Source organism: Nannobrachium achirus (genome assembly GCF_963921795.1).
Source record: "Nannobrachium achirus genome assembly, chromosome: 12".
In the NCBI taxonomy this organism is placed as follows: Eukaryota; Metazoa; Chordata; class Actinopteri; order Myctophiformes; family Myctophidae; genus Nannobrachium; species Nannobrachium achirus.
In genome coordinates this window covers 17,359,062-17,379,252 of record NC_137832.1, presented here as the reverse complement: position 1 = coordinate 17,379,252, position 20,191 = coordinate 17,359,062, and the positions used below count along the sequence as shown (strand labels likewise).

Below are 20,191 nucleotides of genomic sequence, written 5' to 3'. Positions count from 1 at the left end.
CTACATTTTTGCATTCAAATAATTTTTTCACATATAACATAAACAAAAACAAAAAACAGACAAACACCAAACAACACCGACAGAACGCAACACGTAGTAGTCACCACAGCAGCCATGGGCGGCGCTATGGAGAGAGAGAGAGAGAAGAAGAGAAGACACTCCACTCCACAACCCCGCAACAGCATTGAGCACGATAACAGCTGTTGCGGATGCGATGTGAGCTTGAAGGTCTGCTGTTCTCGGCCGTTCTGTGCACGCGATGCCGTCGCAGAACGGAGAATAATAATGACGTGTGGTTTTACTTTTGAGCACAACTTTGAACGTGTTGGTAACTTGGTACAACCAAGAGGCGGCCGACCCCCACCAGCCCTTCAATGCATTTTAATTCAAAACATAATTCGCTTCAGCGTTTCCATTCACTAATGCGCATTACGTTTTTTTCGGTAAAGCCTCAAAATCCACCTCCTCCAATTTTTTTTAAGTTTATTCGAATTTTGAAGTGTTTCCATTAATAGATTTATGCGCAAAAGCCTTAATGCGCAATAAACGGCTTTATGGAAACGCAACTACAGAAAAAAGCAAGACAGGAGGCTATGGGTCTATGACATTCTTACAGTACTGTATTTGAACACACTGTATAAGCTATCAGTAACAAGGTTAGGCTAAGGCTACGTATTGAAATAAACTCCCCCAACCTTTTCTCTACCTCTCTCTCCTCACCGCTTTGATCTCAAAAGACACATGGAGACATTCTTCATATTATTATGTAATAGATGTATAATCTGGCCCAGATCATTCATTAATGTTTGAACATCAAAGCCGAGTCGCTCTGTAATGCCATCTGTAGTAGAAATATTTATAGACTGTCAAATGTGTATGTATCCTGTGGTGGCAAAATTGATATGACAATCATTGTGGTGTTGATTTATTAGATGGCCTGTTCCTCCCTGACAAACCCCTTACACACAGCCGCCTCACACAAATCCTATTTCAAATATGCTGACTGTGTGTGTAACTATAGAATAGAGACCATGTAAGGAGTGACCATCTGTTGTTACCTTTCTGTACATCTCCCTGCCTATGTATAAATGTGTGTGGGACATGGGTGTTGGGGGCTGATGGGGGAAGCTCTGAGAGGGAGACGCAAGTCTCTCTCCTCTGTGATGAGATCTACAATAAAGTATGACGTCTGATTCTGTCTGTCTGAAGATCTTCCTGATTTAGGCCTGGGATTATTGAATGCTTTAACTATTGAAAAATAGCAGATATACAAGCTCACAGCGCGGCACCGAGTGCCACGCTGCGAGCTTGTAGATCTGCTATTTTTGAAAAAGTCGTGAAAATGTGTGCAAATTCGCTTTGAATGTATTTTCAAAGCGAACGTTTGTAACTCACATTTTGCTTCTGGGTGGTCCCTGGAACTAAATACTTTGAGATGGGGGTCCGTGGACAAATACATATCATTTTGGGGGTCCTTCACATGAGAACCACTGACATAGTAGTCTCTCAAGAACAGACTAACTGAGCTCCAGTTAAGTGAAAAGGACCTTTTCTTTGACGATGGCCTGCCAGATTGCTGACATAGAAACATAGGTTTTTCAAAAACCTTGGAAGGATTCAAAAAGACACTTATAGAATCGGGTCAAAATTTGAATTTTCAAGATTGTTTCTAAAATGGCAGATCTACAAGCTCTCAGCGCGGCACTCGGTGCAGCGCTGTGAGCTTGTATATCTGCTATTTTTCAATAGTTAAAGCATAAAATAATAATACACAATACTTTGTACCCGTTCTGAATTGGTTAACTAACATCAAAAACTTCCATTACAAATCTACCATGTTGAACATTAGAGTTGTGTTGAATTCGGGTGGAATTTGATTGCAAGCAGTGTGCTGCTGACTGTTATGTCTCCCTGGGTCGCCACCAGTGATGTGTTGAGATACTGCACTACCGCTCTGTTTGATTATGCTGCACTCGTCGTTGTGTCTTGCCGTGTTGGGAGCGCTGAGGGATTCTGGGATCGATTGCTCATTCTGTATGATGTTGTTATTCTGTGTGAAACTAAGAAAGTATAAGTGAAGTTCACCAGCATACACCTGTGTCATGGCCTGATAATTCACAGACATAATACAGACATTATATGAATCCCACTGGCGCACATCTTAATCTGAACGTGCTCTCTAAATACTGAGGAATTATCTGTGCTGTCACTTTATTTAAGACAATTACACGCACTCGCTTTTTCTTTTTTAATTTTTATCCCACGATTTTGTCACCCATTGTAATCCTGGGCTCTGCTCTCCTGCCGTGCCTGGGGAGACAACGGACTGACCTCATGCTTCCTTCTATGGATGAGGAGTCCAAGTTGCTTCTTTTCACCTGACAGTGGGGATTTTCCCGGTTTGGACGTAGCACGTGGAAGGAACACATTATTCCAACCAGTTCCTTTCCCCTCCATCAGGCGCCCCGGCTGGCCAGGGGGAGGCATTATAGAGACAAGGATTACTGCATGTTTTTTTGAGGGTATCTACCCTAGGAGACACGGGGAGAACATGCAAACTCCACGCAGAAAGGCTCTATCGCCAACCCCACCTAGGATGTGGGCACTGATGACACGGAGGAGGGAACACGCCTCCATCGCCCACAGCGTCCCCCGGCGGGAATCGAACCCAGGACCTTCTAGCTGTGAGGCGAAGCGCTAACCACTGTGCAATTGCTTTTTCAATTTTCTCACTGTACATAAGATAGCAATTCACCAATTACAACACATTTTAAGACCAACGCTTACAGCAGATGAGTATGTGGATGAGCTCAAAAACATTTGGTAATTATACATTGTGGGCGCTGGGAGTGGAAATGACAACTGAATAGTTTGGACACTAGCGATGACACCTGCGCTGTAGCTATATTTACACCGCCTCGTACTGGGTGCAAGATAGGGCCCTTAGCTGAAAGCTTAGGAGTAACACGCGCACGCTCTCACACTCACACTCACTCTCTCACTCTCATGCACGCACGCACGCACGCACGCACGCACGCACGCATGCACGCACGCACGCACGCACGCACGCACGCACGCACGCACGCACACACACACACACACAATAATTAAAAAACCTGGCCTTAACACACAGTATCCTCTTATGATAGAATTAACACAATGTCCTTGGTAGGAAAAAACACCAATACTTCTCTATCTTCCCCCCTACCACACAAAATAAGGCAGAAAAGCACTTCAAAGGGGAAACTGGTTGTTTATGCCAGAGGTACAATGTATTCTTGACCCAGAAAATGACACGTTGGTTAGAAAACAACAACTACAGTACATGCCTTTGATAACAATCTTTAAAAATTGAATTATACAACTACTGTATCTCTTGTTTTGTTTAAGAGTGGTAGAGGCTTGGCTGGGAATTTACAGGAAAGTGTGGTAATAGACAGCAGATGTCTTTGTGGTAATTACAGTAACTTTGACATCATATTGATTACATCAGGGTAATTACAGTAACTTTTACATCATATTGATTACATCAGGGTACTCCATATGAGGATTTGAAGCTGCAGCTATGACATGGAATAGTTTGCCTATAGTCACAACATTGATTGGGTCTAATTCTAGTTTTAAGTCCTCACTGAAGAGTTTCCAAAATACTACATGGAACTGAAATGCTATTGGCCAGAGACTCCCGGAGAGATTCTCCAGGTCCGCCCATTTGTCAACAGAAACCGTCCGCGTTAGCTCAGAATGCAATGCGCTAAACCCCCAGGAGATGGATTGCTGAGGTGGAGCGCCACACCTCCCATCAGCTCCCAGTACTTGCCGCAAGACTTGCCGCACCCAAGCCGTGCTACTCATACGCTGAGTTGGCGTTGCCAGGAATCAAACCCATGACCTTGTGGTCCAAAGGCAAGAGCTCTACCGACTGAGCTAACTGGACACAATGGTTACACTGGTTACAAAAACGTTTCCAGGGCACGGTGGCAAAGTGGTTAGCGCTTTGCCTCACAGCTAGAAGGTCCTGGGTTCGATTCCCGCTGGGGGACGCTGTGGGTGCTGGGGGCGTGTTCCTCCCTCCGCGTCATCAGCGCCCACACCCTAGGTGGGGTTGGCGATAGGGCCTTTCTGTGTGGAGTTTGCATGTTCTCCCCATGTCTCCTAGGGTTGATACCCTCAGTAACCGCAGTAATCCTGGTCTCAATAATGCCTCCCCCTGGCCAGCCGGGGTGCTTGATGGATGGGAAAGGAACTGGTTGGAATAACGTGTTCCTTCCACGCGCTATTTCCATCCCGGGAAATCCCCCCTGTCAGGTGAAAAGAAACAACTTGGCCTACTCATGCATTGAAGGAAGCATGAGGTCAGTCCGTTGTCTCCCCAGGTGCGGCAGAGGGAGAGCAGAGCCCAGGATTACATAGGCAATTGGCACTGGTTGAAAATTGGTTTCAAAATCGTGGGATAAAAATTATAAGAGAGAACAAAAACGTTGCCAAAACTTATGTTTTGTGTAAGTCGATGAAGGTGATCATTGCTGACAGGTTCTACTCCATGACTCCTTCCAGTATCTTCCTCAGAGCCAGTAGCCTGCCCTTTACTGTGTTAATAAAAAAAGGGCAGGCACAGTTTGTGCACTCAACAAGAAATGTTGTAGTATTTTCAATTACAAGCCTGTTTTTTTATCCCACGATTTTGTAACCCATTTTCTCACCCAGTGCCAATTACCTAACCTGTAGACCTGGTTTCTACTCTCCCTCTGCCACACCTGGGGACTTGGGGAGGACACGGCTGACTAGGGGGAGGTAGTACAGAAACCAGGAGTACTGCATGTTTTCGTGAGGGCACCTACCCTAGGAGACACAGGGAGAACATGCTAACTCTGCACAGAAAGGGCCCGGCCTTCACCAACCACACCTAGGGTGTGGGCACCGATGACGCGGAGGAGGGAATACGCCCCCAGCTTCCCCCGGCGGGAATTGAACCCAGGACCTTCTAGCTGTGAGGCAAAAGAGCTACCCACTGAGCCACCGCGTCCCCCGCCTTGGTTGTTTTTGATTTGCTTATCTCTCTACGGTCACTGGAGAGCAACTATGTCTCATCACAATCTGTTATGTTTTGACCCAAACACAGCATGCTTTCCTTATAGAGGATGATAAACACTACAGTGCAGTCACGTGACAGTGTGTGGGAGACAGATGATGCCTTTCAAGATGTACTGCTGGATTTAGCTGGCAGAACGGGTACACGTTATTGTGTATCATTATGTTATGCTTTAACTATTGAAAAATAGCAGATCTACAAGCTCACAGCGCGGCACCGAGTGCCGCGCTGCGAGCTTGTAGATCTGCTATTTTTTAAAAATCGTGAAAATTAGGATTTTGAAGTGTCTTTTGAATCCTTCTATGGTTTTTTGGAAAAAACCTATCTTTCTATGTCAGCAATCTGGCCAGCCATCGTCAAAGAAAAGGTCCTTTTCACTTAACTGGAGCTCAGTTAGTCTGTTCTTGAGAGACTACTACTGTATGTCAGTGGTTCTCAAACCTTTTCATGTGAAGGACCCCCAAACTGATATTCATTTGGCCACGGACCCCCATCTCAAAATATCTAGTTCCAGGGACCACCCCAGGAGCAAAATTTTAGTTACAAATGTTCGCTTTGAAAATACATATTCAAAGATTTGCACATATTTTCACAACTTTTCAAAAATAGCAGATGCCGCGCTGCGAGCTTGTATATCTGCTATTTTTTTATAGTTAAAGCAGTCACTAATTCTATCCTGCTGAGAGGCGTTCAACACTGTGTAACTGTAATGAAATCTCAAATGATGGCTAGATGACATGACAGCCTAGGACTGGGGTCTTCAACGTTTTCAGGCCAAGGACCCCTTAGTTGAGAAAGAGATGAAGCAGGGACCTCCACAACTTTTTCATAGATTCCATATAGTTTCATTGTTCGACAGCACAATCATCATTGTATTTTGGATTCATGTCATTTTGTGTTTTCAGATACATATTTAACCACTTGAACGGTCAATACTTAACTTGACATTTCAAGTACTTAGTCTGCTCTTTTTCCCCTCTACGCCAGACGTCTTTGCCGAAAATAGCCGATCTACAGCGTGAGGCGTTGTGAGCTTGTAGATCTGCTATTTTTGGCTAAAGTTCCCAAAATATGGACGCTAGGATTCAAGTGGTTAATATAAAAAAGGAAAAAAAGGTTTCTATCACACAAAGATTTGGAGGACCCCCTGTAGTAACTCTGAAGACCCCCTAGGGGTCCTGGACCCCCTGTTGAAGACCCTTGGCCTAGGAAGTAGTGAACCAACTGTCCTCATAAGGATGAGGAGGAACTTAGCTAGTTTCTCTGTGTAAGGCAAAGCACGTTCATTTGTATGGCACATTTCTACAACAAGGCCATTCAAAGAGCTTTACACAAAGCATTAAGACATTCAGACGCAGCGCATTGAGACGTCACTAAAAGGCAGTGAAGAAAAGGATATTCAGCTTTGATTTAAAAGAACACGGTTGCTGCAGAAAGCTGCCCATCTGTGTTTAGTTCTGACTCTAGGTTAAGAAACAGACCAGTCCCAGACAGGCTGCAGTCTGGATCAATCAGGATGTAGCACAAGATCTGTATTTAGTCCCTAAACCACTAGTAGTATTTTGAAATAAATGATTTGATAGACAGTAGAGCCTGACCGATGTATCGGTCGAACCGATGTATCGGTCGTTTTTGGACCCCGATGTCAGCATCGGACATCGGTCATTATCTCCCCGATGTATTGGTCGTTTTTTAATAATATTAGACCACCATTTGATGATATTAAGCCACTCAGACCCAAAACGTAGAATATATTGTCGTTGCCCGAAAGGATCCATCTGGTTTCATTTTACACTCATGAGTTAAAGATCTTATCCATTTGGTTATCAAATCTCCATAATTTAGCTGGGGACCACCTGGAAACCCCTCAAGGACCACTGTTAGTCCATGGAACATTGGTTTTAAAAAAAAAGGAAAAAAAGGTTTTGAAGGCAAGACGTTTTTGAAATTTAGGCTATTTATTATTATTTTATATTATTACAAAACATTGGTTAAACATTGGCAATCGGTGGTCTAGCACTCTCCATAGGCAAATATCGGCATCGGTCCAAAAATATGGCATCGGTCGGGCTCTAATAGACAGGTAGCCAGTGTAAAGATCTGATAACTAGAGTGATATGAGCCAATTTCTTGGTTTTAGTGAGGATTCCAGCAGTCTGCGTGAATCAACTGCATCTGTCTGATACATTCGTAGAGACCTGTTACAGAAGTCAAGAATGCTGAAGATGAATCTGTGCAGTCACGTGACAGTGTGTGGGAGACAGATGATGCCTTTCAAGATGTACTGCTGTATTTAGCTGGCAGAACGGGTACACGTTATTTTGTATCATTATGTTATGCTTTAACTATTGAAAAATAGCATATCTACAAGCTCACAGTGCGGCACTCGGTGCCGCGATGCGAGCTTGTAGATCTGCTATTTTTGAAAAAAAAAAAATCTTTTGAATCCTTCTAAGGTTTTTTATCTTTCTATGTCAGCAATCTGGCCAGCCATCGTCAAAGAAAAGGTCCTTTTCACTTAACTGGAGCTCAGTTAGTCTGTTCTTGAGAGACTACTATGTCAGTGGTTCTCAAACCTTTTCATGTGAAGGACCCCCAAACTGATATTCATTTGGCCACGGACCCCCATCTCAAAATATCTCGTTCCAGGGACCACCCCAGGAGCAAAATTTTGTTACAAATGTTCGCTTTGAAAATACATATTCAAAGATTTGCACATATTTTCACAACTTTTCAAAAATAGCAGATCTACAAGCTCTACAGCGCGGCACTCGGTGCCGCGCTGCGAGCTTGTATATCTGCTATTTTTTTATAGTTAAAGCATCCACTAATTCTATCCTGCTGAGAGGCGTTCAACACTGTGTAACTGTAATGAAATCTCAAATGATGGCTAGATGACATGACAGCCTAGGACCAGGGTCTTCAACGTTTTCAGGCCAAGGAACCCTTAGTTGAGAAAGAGATGAAGCAGGGACCCCCACAACTTTTTCATAGATTCCATATAGTTTCATTGTTCGACAGCACAATCATCATTGTATTTTGGATTCATGTCATTTTGTGTTTTCAGATACGTATTTAACCACTTGAACGGTCAATACTTAACTTGACATTTCAAGTACTTAGTCTGCTCTTTTTCCCCTCTACGCCAGACGTCTTTGCCGAAAATAACCGATCTACAGCGTGAGGCGTTGTGAGCTTTTAGATCTGCTATTTTTGGCTAAAGTTCCCAAAATATGGACGCTAGGATTCAAGTGGTTAACACCTTCTAAGCCACGGGGAGCCCCTTAATGTTAAAACCGTACTATATCGCACATCCCCCCAGGGACTCTCAGCCACGCCGTACATTCCCGGACTTTGTCTTTAAAACCGGAATAAAAGCTTTTGATCCGAAAATCGGCGATCGTCTAACCTTCCCTAGTCACCACTCGTGCACTGATAGCTCATGCAGACCGTGCATGAAGCAGAGGTGACGTCAGCGCCTCTCCTTCTCCAAGGCTACTCCCAGCCATCCGTTTGCTGTCTGCACACTCGAGCTCCTACAGCAGCCATGCTTGGGGCTATGCTAGCGAAACTTTTCAGTTCTGTTCTTCAGTCACACATGGACTATTTGCGGGGACATTTACGTGAAAGGATCGCGCACGCGAAACGCACGGGGACATCGACGATCGGCCAAAACCCCCATTCTATCCCAACGGAAATCGAGAAAATCATGGTGAGTTACTGGCCTGGGGAAAAAAAAAAAAGAAAAAACAGCGGCGCTGTTCAAGATGGAGGGGCTGCGGGGTCATGTTTATAAACATAATATTATGTCTCAGATCACAATACAATAATAGAAATGTCACGGCTAATCTACCAACCACCATTCTATTTCGGACGTCAAGTATAAAAAAGGAGAAAAAGGTTTCTATCACACAAAGATTTGGAGGACCCCCTGTAGTAACTCTGAAGACCCCCTGTTGAAGACCCTTGGCCTAGGAACCAACTGTCCTCATAAGGATGAGGAGGAACTTAGCTAGTTTCTCTGTGTAAGGCAAAGCACGTTCATTTGTATGGCACATTTCTACAACAAGGCCATTCAAAGAGCTTTACACAAAGCATTAAGACATTCAGACGCAGCGCATTGAGACGTCACTAAAAGGCAGTGAAGAAAAGGATATTCAGCTTTGATTTAAAAGAACACGGTTGCTGCAGAGAGCTGCCCATCTGTGTTTAGTTCTGACTCTAGGTTAAGAAACAGACCAGTCCCAGACAGGCTGCAGTCTGGATCAATCATGATGTAGCACAAGATCTGTATTTAGTCCCTAAACCACTCAATGTTTTATAAACGAATAGTAGTATTTTGAAATAAATTATTTGATAGACAAGTAGAGCCTGACCGATGTATCGGTCGAACCGATGTATCGGTCGTTTTTGGACCCCGATGTCAGCATCGGACATCGGTCATTATCTCCCCAATGTATTGGTCGTTTTTTAATAATATTAGACCACCATTTGATGATATTAAGCCACTCAGACCCAAAACGTAGAATATATTGTCGTTGCCCGAAAGGATCCATCTGGTTTCATTTTACACTCATGAGTTAAAGATCTTATCCATTTGGTTATCAAATCTCCATAATTTAGCTGGGGACCACCTGGAAACCCCTCAAGGACCACTGTTAGTCCATGGAACATTGGTTTAAAAAAAAAAGGAAAAAAAGGTTTTGAAGGCAAGACGTTTTTGAAATTTAGGCTATTTATTATTATTTTATATTATTACAAAACATTGGTTAAACATTGGCAATCGGTGGTCTAGCACTCTCCATAGGCAAATATCGGCATCGGTCCAAAAATATGGCATCGGTCGGGCTCTAATAGACAGGTAGCCAGTGTAAAGATCTGATAACTAGAGTGATATGAGCCAATTTCTTGGTTTTAGTGAGGATTCCAGCAGTCTGCGTGAATCAACTGCATCTGTCTGATACATTCGTAGAGACCTGTTACAGAAGTCAAGAATGCTGAAGATGAATCTGAATGCATGGACAAGTTTTATCAAATATCTTGCTGAGAGATAAGTCCTTTAATCCCCATATTCTTAAGGTGATATTAGGGAGAATCTGTAATTGCCTTAATGCGGCTGTCGAAATTCAGGTCCTTGACTCCACCAAGATTTCCGTTAACAAATTAAGGTTCAATTGTTCTTCCTTGGCTCCAAAGCTAATTACAGTACTTCAGTTTTGTCTTTCTTTAAAATGAAAAACATTCTGGCACATCCAATCGTTTCTTTGTTCAATGCATTAAATCAATACTTGTACTGTATTGTCCCCCCGGTGATATGGTTATGTAAATGCGTGTGTCGTCTGCATCATTACGGCAACATATTTCGGTGTTTTCCATAATGTGAGCTATAGTGGGAGCAAGATATTGAACAGAAAAGGCCCCAGAGTGGAGCCCTGGTGACTGGTGAGCACTTCATGTAATTTTTATCTGCTCAAAAGTGTAATACTACAGACACAAAGTCCTTTAAAAGGAGCGCTTCACACATTGTCAATCATATCTTCATATAATTGGTCCTCACTGACGCTCATTATAAGATGGCACAATTTCTGTCTACTCACTCAATTGGTGGGCTATAGTTCAGAAACCTGCCTAACAATGACACCATTGATGGGGATTCCAAGCTAATAGAAACTATACCCTTTCTCTTCGTAGAAGTCATTGTTCTTGCATTAATAAAACATAAAAAAGGGTTTAAATCTTTAACAAAACTTGTCTACTAATCTACTACTAAACTTGTCGGTGGGGTTTGCGAAAGGGCATTACTGTGTGGAGTTTGAATGTTCTCCCCGTGTCTCCTAGGGTTGATACCCTCACAAAAACATGCAGTAATCCTTGTCTCTATAATGCACCCCCCTGGCCAGCCGGGGCGCCTGATGGAGGGGAAAGTAACTGTTTGGAATAACGTGTTCCTTCCACACGCTATACGTCCTACCGGGGAAGCTCCCCCCTGTCAGGTGAAAAGAAGCGGCCTGCTCACTCCTCATGCACTGAAGGAAGCATGAGCTCAGTTCGGGGCCCTCCCCAATCGTGGCAGAGGGAGAGCAGAGCCCAGGATTACAGCTTAGGCAATTGGCACTGGGTGAAAAAATGGGTGCAAAAATTGCGGGATAAAAATGATAGAAATATATATATATATATATATATATAAAACAAGTTTACAACAGGTCACATCGCGACATGTTGTAGATTTACTTTTTTATCGGAATCGAGGCGAAAGTTTAAAATAATCGTGATACTGAATTGAAGACATACAGTATATCGCCCAGCCCTACTTCAGATACACTGCCTCCTGTGAGCTGTGGAGTGGATTATAGATGTTATGTTCATGGCTCATGTCATAAATTCCGTGATTCTTAAACGGTGGGATCCAAGGCCTCACTACCTCATCATGACAGCCGGTCCACTGCAGCCTCTACTCCTCTTCAAGGTATATGGATCTTGTTGCCACGGCAACCATTGCACAATATTATTCATCGCCTGGTAACCAGCGAACAGTAAGGCGCCGTACAGACATTTGCGTGAAACATCTTCTCCGTATCGTCTGAGAATGGCCACTGGGGTCGCCGTACTAATGCATTGTCAATGGAAGGTTGTTTGGTGTTTTGTCGTTGCCGTGTCTCTTGGCCAAAAGACAGGCTGCGGTTGAGCTAGAGACACGGCAACGACAAAAAACCAAACAACCTTCCATTGACAATGCATTAGTACGGCGCCCCCAGTGGCCATTCTCATACGATACGGAGAAGATGTTTCACGCATTATGTGTGAGTCCAGCCTAAGAAAGATGGATACCAGGGAGAAGAAGACTTTTCATCGGTAGTGGAAGAACTTTTTTAAAAGTAGCAATGTAGAAATAAGTAAGTAAACATTCTATGATAAATAATGTATTTGAGTAAAAGTAAAAAGTATGGTCATCAAAATATAATTATGTACCAAAATATTCATTAAGTAGAATGTTGCTTTTAAAGGTTTCAAAATCTATCACAATCTTTCAAAATATCTACGAGCTCACAACTCACTGTGAGCTTGTAGCTTTATTTACTATTTTCGTAAGTATAAAATAGGGCCAAAGTGGTTCATATATGTTCTCTGAATATGAATGAATGAATATTTCATCTTTTGCTTTGTAGTAAATGAATGCCCTAGCTACTGCCTCATACAAGAATGTCATACAAAAGTATAGCAGATCTACAAGCTCGAAACCTGATGTGACGCGTCTTTTTTAATAATAATAAAAAAGGAATGGTTTTGGTGGACAATGGACATACAAGGCTTCCACCCAACAGAGACGATAATGTCGCTTGTCAAAATGAACGGATCTTCAAGCTAACGAGCGAGTACAAATGAAGGGCTTAATTCCCATTATTGGCAGCTCCATAATTACGGGGCGTGTCCACACAAATAAAGAAACACTCAAAAGCATGCGCGCTCTCACTTCAGACACAGACACATTCTTACTTACACAAGCACATTGTCGTTGTCGGGTGGAAACCTCGCATGTCCAAAACTGTTCCCTTTGTTATTATTTATTTAATGTTGTCGGCTATTTTCACTACTTTTGTGCACCAACCTTGTAAAAGTAGGGCTTTAATTTATAAAATAACACACTATTTTACACACAAACACACACACACACACACACACACACACACACACACACACACACACATGCACAAATGCACACACGCGCACACACACACATTTTTTTCTCATTATCTCAGCTAGGTTCCAGAATGTGGAGTCCCTCCCTGAAGGAGACACATTGAGGCAGCAGACGGTCTGGTCTGCATAGACAATGTGTTTGCTGTGGGGCAGAAAGCGTACGGTACAGTACAGTACATGCCCAAGACCATTAGAACATATCCTGGCTTCCAATGTCTCCAATGCAGCCATTTAGTCACAAGTTAAATACTTTTCACTGTTTGAATATCTATAAAACCTAGTGACAGACTTAACCACTTTCATCTTCACCGTTTTTTCCTAAACGGCCAAAATAGCGGGTCTTGAAGCTCACAATGGATCGCAATTAATGCGAGCTTGTAGATTGGCTATTTTCGCTACTTTTGTAAGGCACCATAGTTAGGGTTGGGGACGGTAACCGCCGTACCACCGTACCACGGTATACCGAGGCCTACCGCGGTGTCAGGGTCCTTACCGCGGTCAAAAAAGAAAAAAATAGTCTATTTTTTATTGAAAATAAGCGAGTTTTAAAACGGGGGAGAAGCGAGGACCGCATGCGCTCCATGCCGCTCTGCTCTGGGCCGCGTACCACAGGTTTCGAAGCCACATACGTCACTCACAGTCTACACACAGCAGCAGCCTCGTAGTAGGGAGCACGGAGAAGCGTAAACTTTCTCTGACTGTAATCCACACAACACAAGTATGTTAATACATACCTTGTGTTGTGGCAGTAGTACCTTGTGGCATTTTCTTTTTTATTCATACGGATTACAGGCGGAGTGCGGACCGCGTGGACTAAAACCGAAAATGAAACTATCTTTTACTTTTCCCACCGCGTCGCGCCGACTCGCCCGTTGTGCCCCGTCGCCGATTTTATAACCTTTTCTGTCAAGTCTTGTCACTAAAACCTGTATATATCAGCACTCAATCGCTGCGATTTCAGACGTGAGTTAATCACTGTACACGATCTGACTACCCGTCTCCGTCTCTCTTCTGGTTTGTTCTCACACACAGCAGTCTGTGTCTTAAAAGCCCAAGTAGCTACCGTTACTATGGTAACCAGAACGCGTCGCGGATGCGACGTGTTGTGAGCTTGTAGATCTGCTCCTTTCAAAGCCAGACCCGCTGTGCTGTACGGGGAAGTATAACTCGGGCAGTCAGGCTGTGGAGAGGCGACTTTTAGGAAGACGATTGCAATATTTTGGCTTATCGCCGAACCTTAATTAATAGATACGGGGTGCGGTAATTACCGCAATACCGGCGGTAAATGGGAAGACGGTAACCGCGATAACAAAATGTCGATACCGAGCCACCCCTAACCATAGTACTAGTAAGACGCCTCAGGGCGACATGAGACCTCGCCCTTGGCCATAACCAGTGATGTATATCAGACCAGTTACCCATATATGGAGACCCCTGCATGATAGTCAACAATGTTATGTCAAAACATGCCCACATATGGGCATTACCAAATATGGGCATGTCACCTGTGATATCACCTGTGATATCACGTTAAAGGAGTGTGGATCCCTAGCATCCTTTAAAATCGCCCCGAAAAATCACTTACAGGCGGCAGGCGTTCGCAACTGGTAAAAACAAACCTAGCCCAGCCTTACCCTCCCCTGACCCTTCTTTGTATTTACCTACTGTATTTTTCTTTCTTTTTGCACAGTTTTTGTTTTATTATTCTTTTCCTGACTATATCTACTGCATAATACTGTGTTGAATGTGTTCTATCCGTCTGTCATTCAATGTTATAGGAGTTACTTCAATGTTTTCCTGTGTAAATAAGCCAAGTGCTTTTCTAGGATCTCCTTTTAGTTGACATTGTACCAGTGAACTGTACCGTCATGAAACTGTACCTTTTCCTATGCAAACATCTAATAAAGTCTTCAATCAATCAATCAAACAAACGAGTCACAGATTAGTGATGTGGCACAGAGTGACAGTGATGAGATCTCCATACCGTATATACAGTATGGGCATAAAAGGGATTCTGTTAGAGTGGTCCCCATGACATCACAACATACAATATATATTTTATGCCCATAGATGGATATCCCTATCTGAACCAGCCACACAGATATGGGCCATGTCTTGGCCATCTGGCCAGTGATATATATCGATGACATCAGGGATCTTCATATATGGGCATAAAAGGGATTCTGGGGAATACCCACTCATTATGGACTTTTACATAGGTGATGTCATCTGTGATATCACCTGTGATGTCACAGTGATGTGTCAAGGGAACCAACCCATAGACTGTAAAAATGTGTACACACACGGAGACAAGCTGTGACATTTCTCATGGTAGACTCCGACCTTTGGTCGCAACAATTTACCAATTCGCACAAAAAAAACATACAAATTTCAAAATTTCCGCCTGCAACGATATCTCATCCACAGTGGTCTAAAGCAGTAGTTTCAAACCTTCCCCACTCCTATACAGTATCTGACAAAAGCTGACACAGTGGATAAAAGCATAGATTTTGAGCAACATGTTTAACATTTTGGTCAGCCTCTTTTTATCTTTGGAGTTTCAGGATCCAATGGGCTAAAGAGCCTGTCTGCACAGTAACGTTGGTAAACAACATAGCACTGCTTTCACAGTTCCATTCACTGATTATTATATTTTTTACACATTCACTGACAGTTTCATGGTATTGAGCCTATTAAGTCTTTTCTATTAAAACTCCAATCTCCAACTAAATGAATATCGATAGATCGATAGATCGATAGATCCAAGAGATCCAAGAGATCCGATTGTATGAATACCCATAGATCTGTTGAGAAATTCATCTTCATTCATGAAGATGAAAATTAAAAATGTGCTGAGAGATACTGTACTGAAACCTGACATCAAAGGCTTTGAGCAAATTAATTATCTCAGTGGTGAATACGAAATAAGCAATTCCTGTCATGTGACAACACACACACACACACGCACGCACGCACGCACAAACGCACGTGCACACACACACACACACACACACACACACACACACACACACACACACACACACACACACACACACACACACACACACACACCGTACCGTAATTGCCGGACTATAAGCCGCTGCTTATTTCCCATGTTTTGATTTTTACAGCTAACGGCCAGATATTTCGTTTTACAATGGTCTTCAACAGGGATTTATATATAGATTTATACAGCTAACGGCCACGATGGGGCACTCTAGCGGGAAGCAGGAGGGACACCTGCGGCTTATAGTCGGGTGCGGCTTATATGTAAACATTCTGTTTTTTAGTGTCGGCTTATATTTCGATGTGGCTTATAGTCCAGCAATTACGGTAATAGCTATCATAATAACATCAAACTTACAGTAAAGTTACAGTATACAGACTTATTGCAACCTTGTGGGAAGTGACAGACATCTCACCCCATGTGCCTGTGTAATTACCACTGCTGGAATGGGCTGGCACCTTTCTCTTCTCACATTGGGGTCACACACACACACACACACATACACACACACACCCGGCACCATCACCTGCCCTGCTCTAAAGCCCAATGTTAAATGCTACTCACCTCATTGTCTGCAGTATACTGTAGCATACCACCTATACTGTAGATCAGGGTCTGATTCAAAGTGGGCGACGGGGCAGGGGCACCCTGGGGTGCCGCGACGGCAGTCCAGGAGAGACGCGAGATCATTTGATACTATTTGGAATTTATTTGAACACTTTAACAAATATTTGGCATCATTTTAAACTTGAAGTACAGAGTTATTTTCAGTACGTTTTGCCCAAAATGGTAACTGTGAGCTCGCCTGAAAGGCGAGAACACTATGTTATCCTCATTATTTATATAGCGAGTTCCGCCGCAGACAGTTCAAAGGCGAAAACACTATGGTTTCGTCAATATTTCCGCCGAATATCGTGTTCCGTTAGCCAATGAGGCGCAATTGGTGGAAAAACAGCTGGGAGTGGTGTTAGCTGGAGTATTGGTTGAGCTTCACATGACAGTTAGCACGCTGCAGAGTATAGTCACGAGCGAGCTCACACTGTTTCGTAGGAACAGTATTTCTAGTTATTTCAATGTTTTCCTCGCAGCATAATCCCTAAAATATGCCATGAATATAAGCTACTGGGAGTGGAAATGATGAATGTCATGTAGGTAATATTATAATATAATGTAGGGGTGCCTCGGATGAAAAAGTTGGGGAACCCCTGCTGTAGATACACTGTGGCGTGCCCCGTGACATCAGAGCTAACAACACTGCAGAGCTCAAGACCCTGATGCTAGACAGAAGGGTGTGGAAGGCAACGCTTCAGGAGTCCCGAGTTGGTGTTGGCTAGTCCACCAGGCACGTGCACACATAGACATCAAAGGGGGCTTGAGCCCCTGCCCTTTTATCTGTCTGTAAAGTGCCCTCTCCAGACCATAAATGCAGTTTTTAGTTACAATAGTGAAAGAAATACAAATGCCCTCTTTCCATGCCATAACTGAAGGCAGTATTCAAGAGAATTGCCTTGTCCAAACTCTCCTGAACTTGAATGCAGCGTCTTATGTTGAAAGAATTGTCCTCTGTTGATTATGCTTAGTTCAGTGTTGTATCACGCACCAAAAATAGCCGACCTCCAAGCTCACAACGCGTCGCGTTGCGACGCGTTGTGATCGTGGAGGTCTGCTATTTTCGATATTTCCACCAAAAGGCCCTTTTAGAAATGTCAGCCCCTGCATCTCTAACATTCTCTGCACGTCCCTGTAGTCCACACTCTCGCATCGCATCATCGTCACTGCAGCTGTCAAGAATCTATCTATCCATCCATCTATCTATCTAGCATTCTATCTATCCATCTATCCATCAACCCATCAATCCACCTATAAATCCATCCATCCATAATACATTATATGCGGAACATTTTAAAATAATGAAGTGTGTGGCAGGCAGCACAATCTCTGGAACCCATAAAGAGTGAATCAGTTGAGCTCCTCACCTGCTTTGTCTATGCCGTAGCTCTATTAGCTGGGAAGGACAAAGGAGGTAAGAAGAGCTCAGGTAAACAGGAGAGGTGTTAGAAGGGAGACAGAAAAACAAATAGAGGGGGAATGAAAGAGAGCGACAAAGCAGGAGCGAGAGACAAAGAAGGATTTGCAACATTCATTGTGAACTTGAACGTTCAAGTAATTTGCGTCATTATTCTGTTTGTTTTGATGAGGCTTTGTTTTGGGGTTTCTAAAGGGAGCTTTCTAAACCCCGTGGAAGGTTTTGTATCTTATCTGCATAAACGCATACATTTTCAGTTCTGCGTGGGTTTTACATTTTGCAGTTTTATTAGAGGGTAAGGTCGGTGTTGAGTGATGGGGGAGATTTGACATAGAGGTTTTTTTGGTACTAAAGGCCGCAAACCAGATTCAAACTCACAACATGGAAAGTACACAGCACACCCTCACACACAGTGTTAGTTTATCAATTTGTAACTTTTTACAAATGGACCCAAACGGTCCAGATAGCAAAGATTTTGTATTTGTACACTCTCTGGGCTCTATTTTGATTGTCTTAAGTACCAGCTCTTATGCCTTAACGTAAGACCTGTAGGTGTGGCAAATGCTGTTTGGCCTCTCAAAACAGCCAAACAGCATTTGCCACGCTTCCAGGTCTTAAGGCATAAGAACTGGTACTTAAGACAATCAAAATAGATCCCTGAGTTAAATCTGCAATTTAGGCCTATGTAATGAACACATTTTTACTCGTAAGACGCCTCAGGGCCAATTCTTGGCCATCTGGCCAGTGATGTATATCGGACCAGTTACATGGAGATCCATGTGCTGTATATTGTACATCCCATTTAAGCCCATTGCCCATACATGGAGATCCCTGTCTGAACCAGCCACACAGATATGGGCCATGTCTTGGCCATCTGGCCGGTGATATCAATACATCAGGGATTATGGGCATAAAAGGGGATCTGGGGAATACCCATACATGGACTTTTAAATAGGTGATGTCACACCGATGTGTCAAGGGAACCAACCCATAGGCATAGACTGTAAAAATGTGTACACACATGGAGACAAGCTGTGACATTTCTCATGGTAAACTGCGACCTTCGGTCGCAATTAACTAATCTGTCTAGTAGACCAGGCAAATACAATATAATGATCACATCTACTGTACATTGGTTGAAGGCTGTCTCCCTTCTCTACCATCGTTCTCCCTTCTCTACCATTAGGACACTCACTGGTTGACAAGCAGTGCTGCCTAAAGTAAGTGTGTGTGTGTGTATGTGTGTGTGTGTGTGTGTGTGTGTGTGTGTGTGTGTGCGTGCGTGTGTGTGTGTGTGCGTGCGTGCGTGCGTGCGTGCGTGCGTGCGTGCGTGCGTGCCAGCTCCTAATGCGGCCCATTCAGGGACGTGCTGGGCCCCTGATTCAGCCCGGGAAAAAGAGTTGGAGAGGCCCTCATTGCGCGCTATAGCACTGCTGCTACTCAAAGATTTGCCATTTCAGATCACGACAAGTGACAAGCCAGTGGGCCAATTACTGTACATGAGTTATACAGTATTTTGTCGTTGTCGGGTGGAAATCTTGTATGTCCAAAACCGTTTGTTTTGTATTTATCATTTTAAAAATGATTTAAACTAGTGAAAACAGCCGATCTACAAGCACACAACGCCTCGCACCGCGAGGCGTTGTGTGCTTGTAGATCTGCTGTTTTCACTACTTCTGTGCAACGGCCTTGTATGATGAAGCAGGGCTTTGCTTTGCGAAAAAATGTATACATTTGAAACTTGGGAGATACGAGGTTTCTGCCCGACAGTGGCGATTTACTTTGTTGGCCGCCCAGAACTGGCCGTTCGGGAGTTGTCCCGCGTTTCCCAATGGCCAGCACGTCCCTGGGCCCATTTCTACACATTAAGACCTTGTAGATCTGCTATTGTCACTACATTTGGTCCTGGGGAGACACAACATGTCTCTTCGGGGTGTGGAGCTGAACGGTACCTGCTCCTTGATCTCCTGCAGCTTGTTGCTCTGCTCCCTGATGTCATGGAGGAGCTGCAGTGCTTTGTCGTCCTCCTGGGATACCTCCATACGAGCCTGCTCCAGACTGTGCTTCAGACTCTGCAACAAAAATATCATCACCCATTTATTAAACATTTTGTTTAATGTGAGGACGTCATTTGTGTGTGATGTGATGACGTCATCAAACGATAAAGTCGACTTCAACTCAACTTTTTACTGAGTCGAGGCGACTTGCAAAAATCACAAGTCGTTAATGCCCTAACACAGTGTTTCTCAACCTTTTTTTTTTTGCATGGGCACACTTTTCATGTCCCAAGAATCCATGGGCACACCAACATAATACGGGGGGTGTAAATATCGTCACTGTCGGGAAGAAACCTTGTATCTCCAAGTTT

At 43.5% G+C, this 20,191-nt stretch overlaps 1 protein-coding gene across 1 annotated transcript in view; it reads right to left on the bottom strand.

Annotated features, from left to right (window-relative positions):
• Window positions 1-20,191, bottom strand: part of citb (citron rho-interacting serine/threonine kinase b) — a gene marked incomplete at both ends in the record, with an annotated part of 124,172 nt that overhangs the window by 103,548 nt on the left and 433 nt on the right. Inside the window, one exon of the mRNA XM_080738248.1 lies at window positions 19,776-19,895. Within this exon, the coding sequence (XP_080594374.1) occupies window positions 19,776-19,895 (120 nt within the window). The remainder of the gene's footprint in view (window positions 1-19,775; window positions 19,896-20,191) is intronic.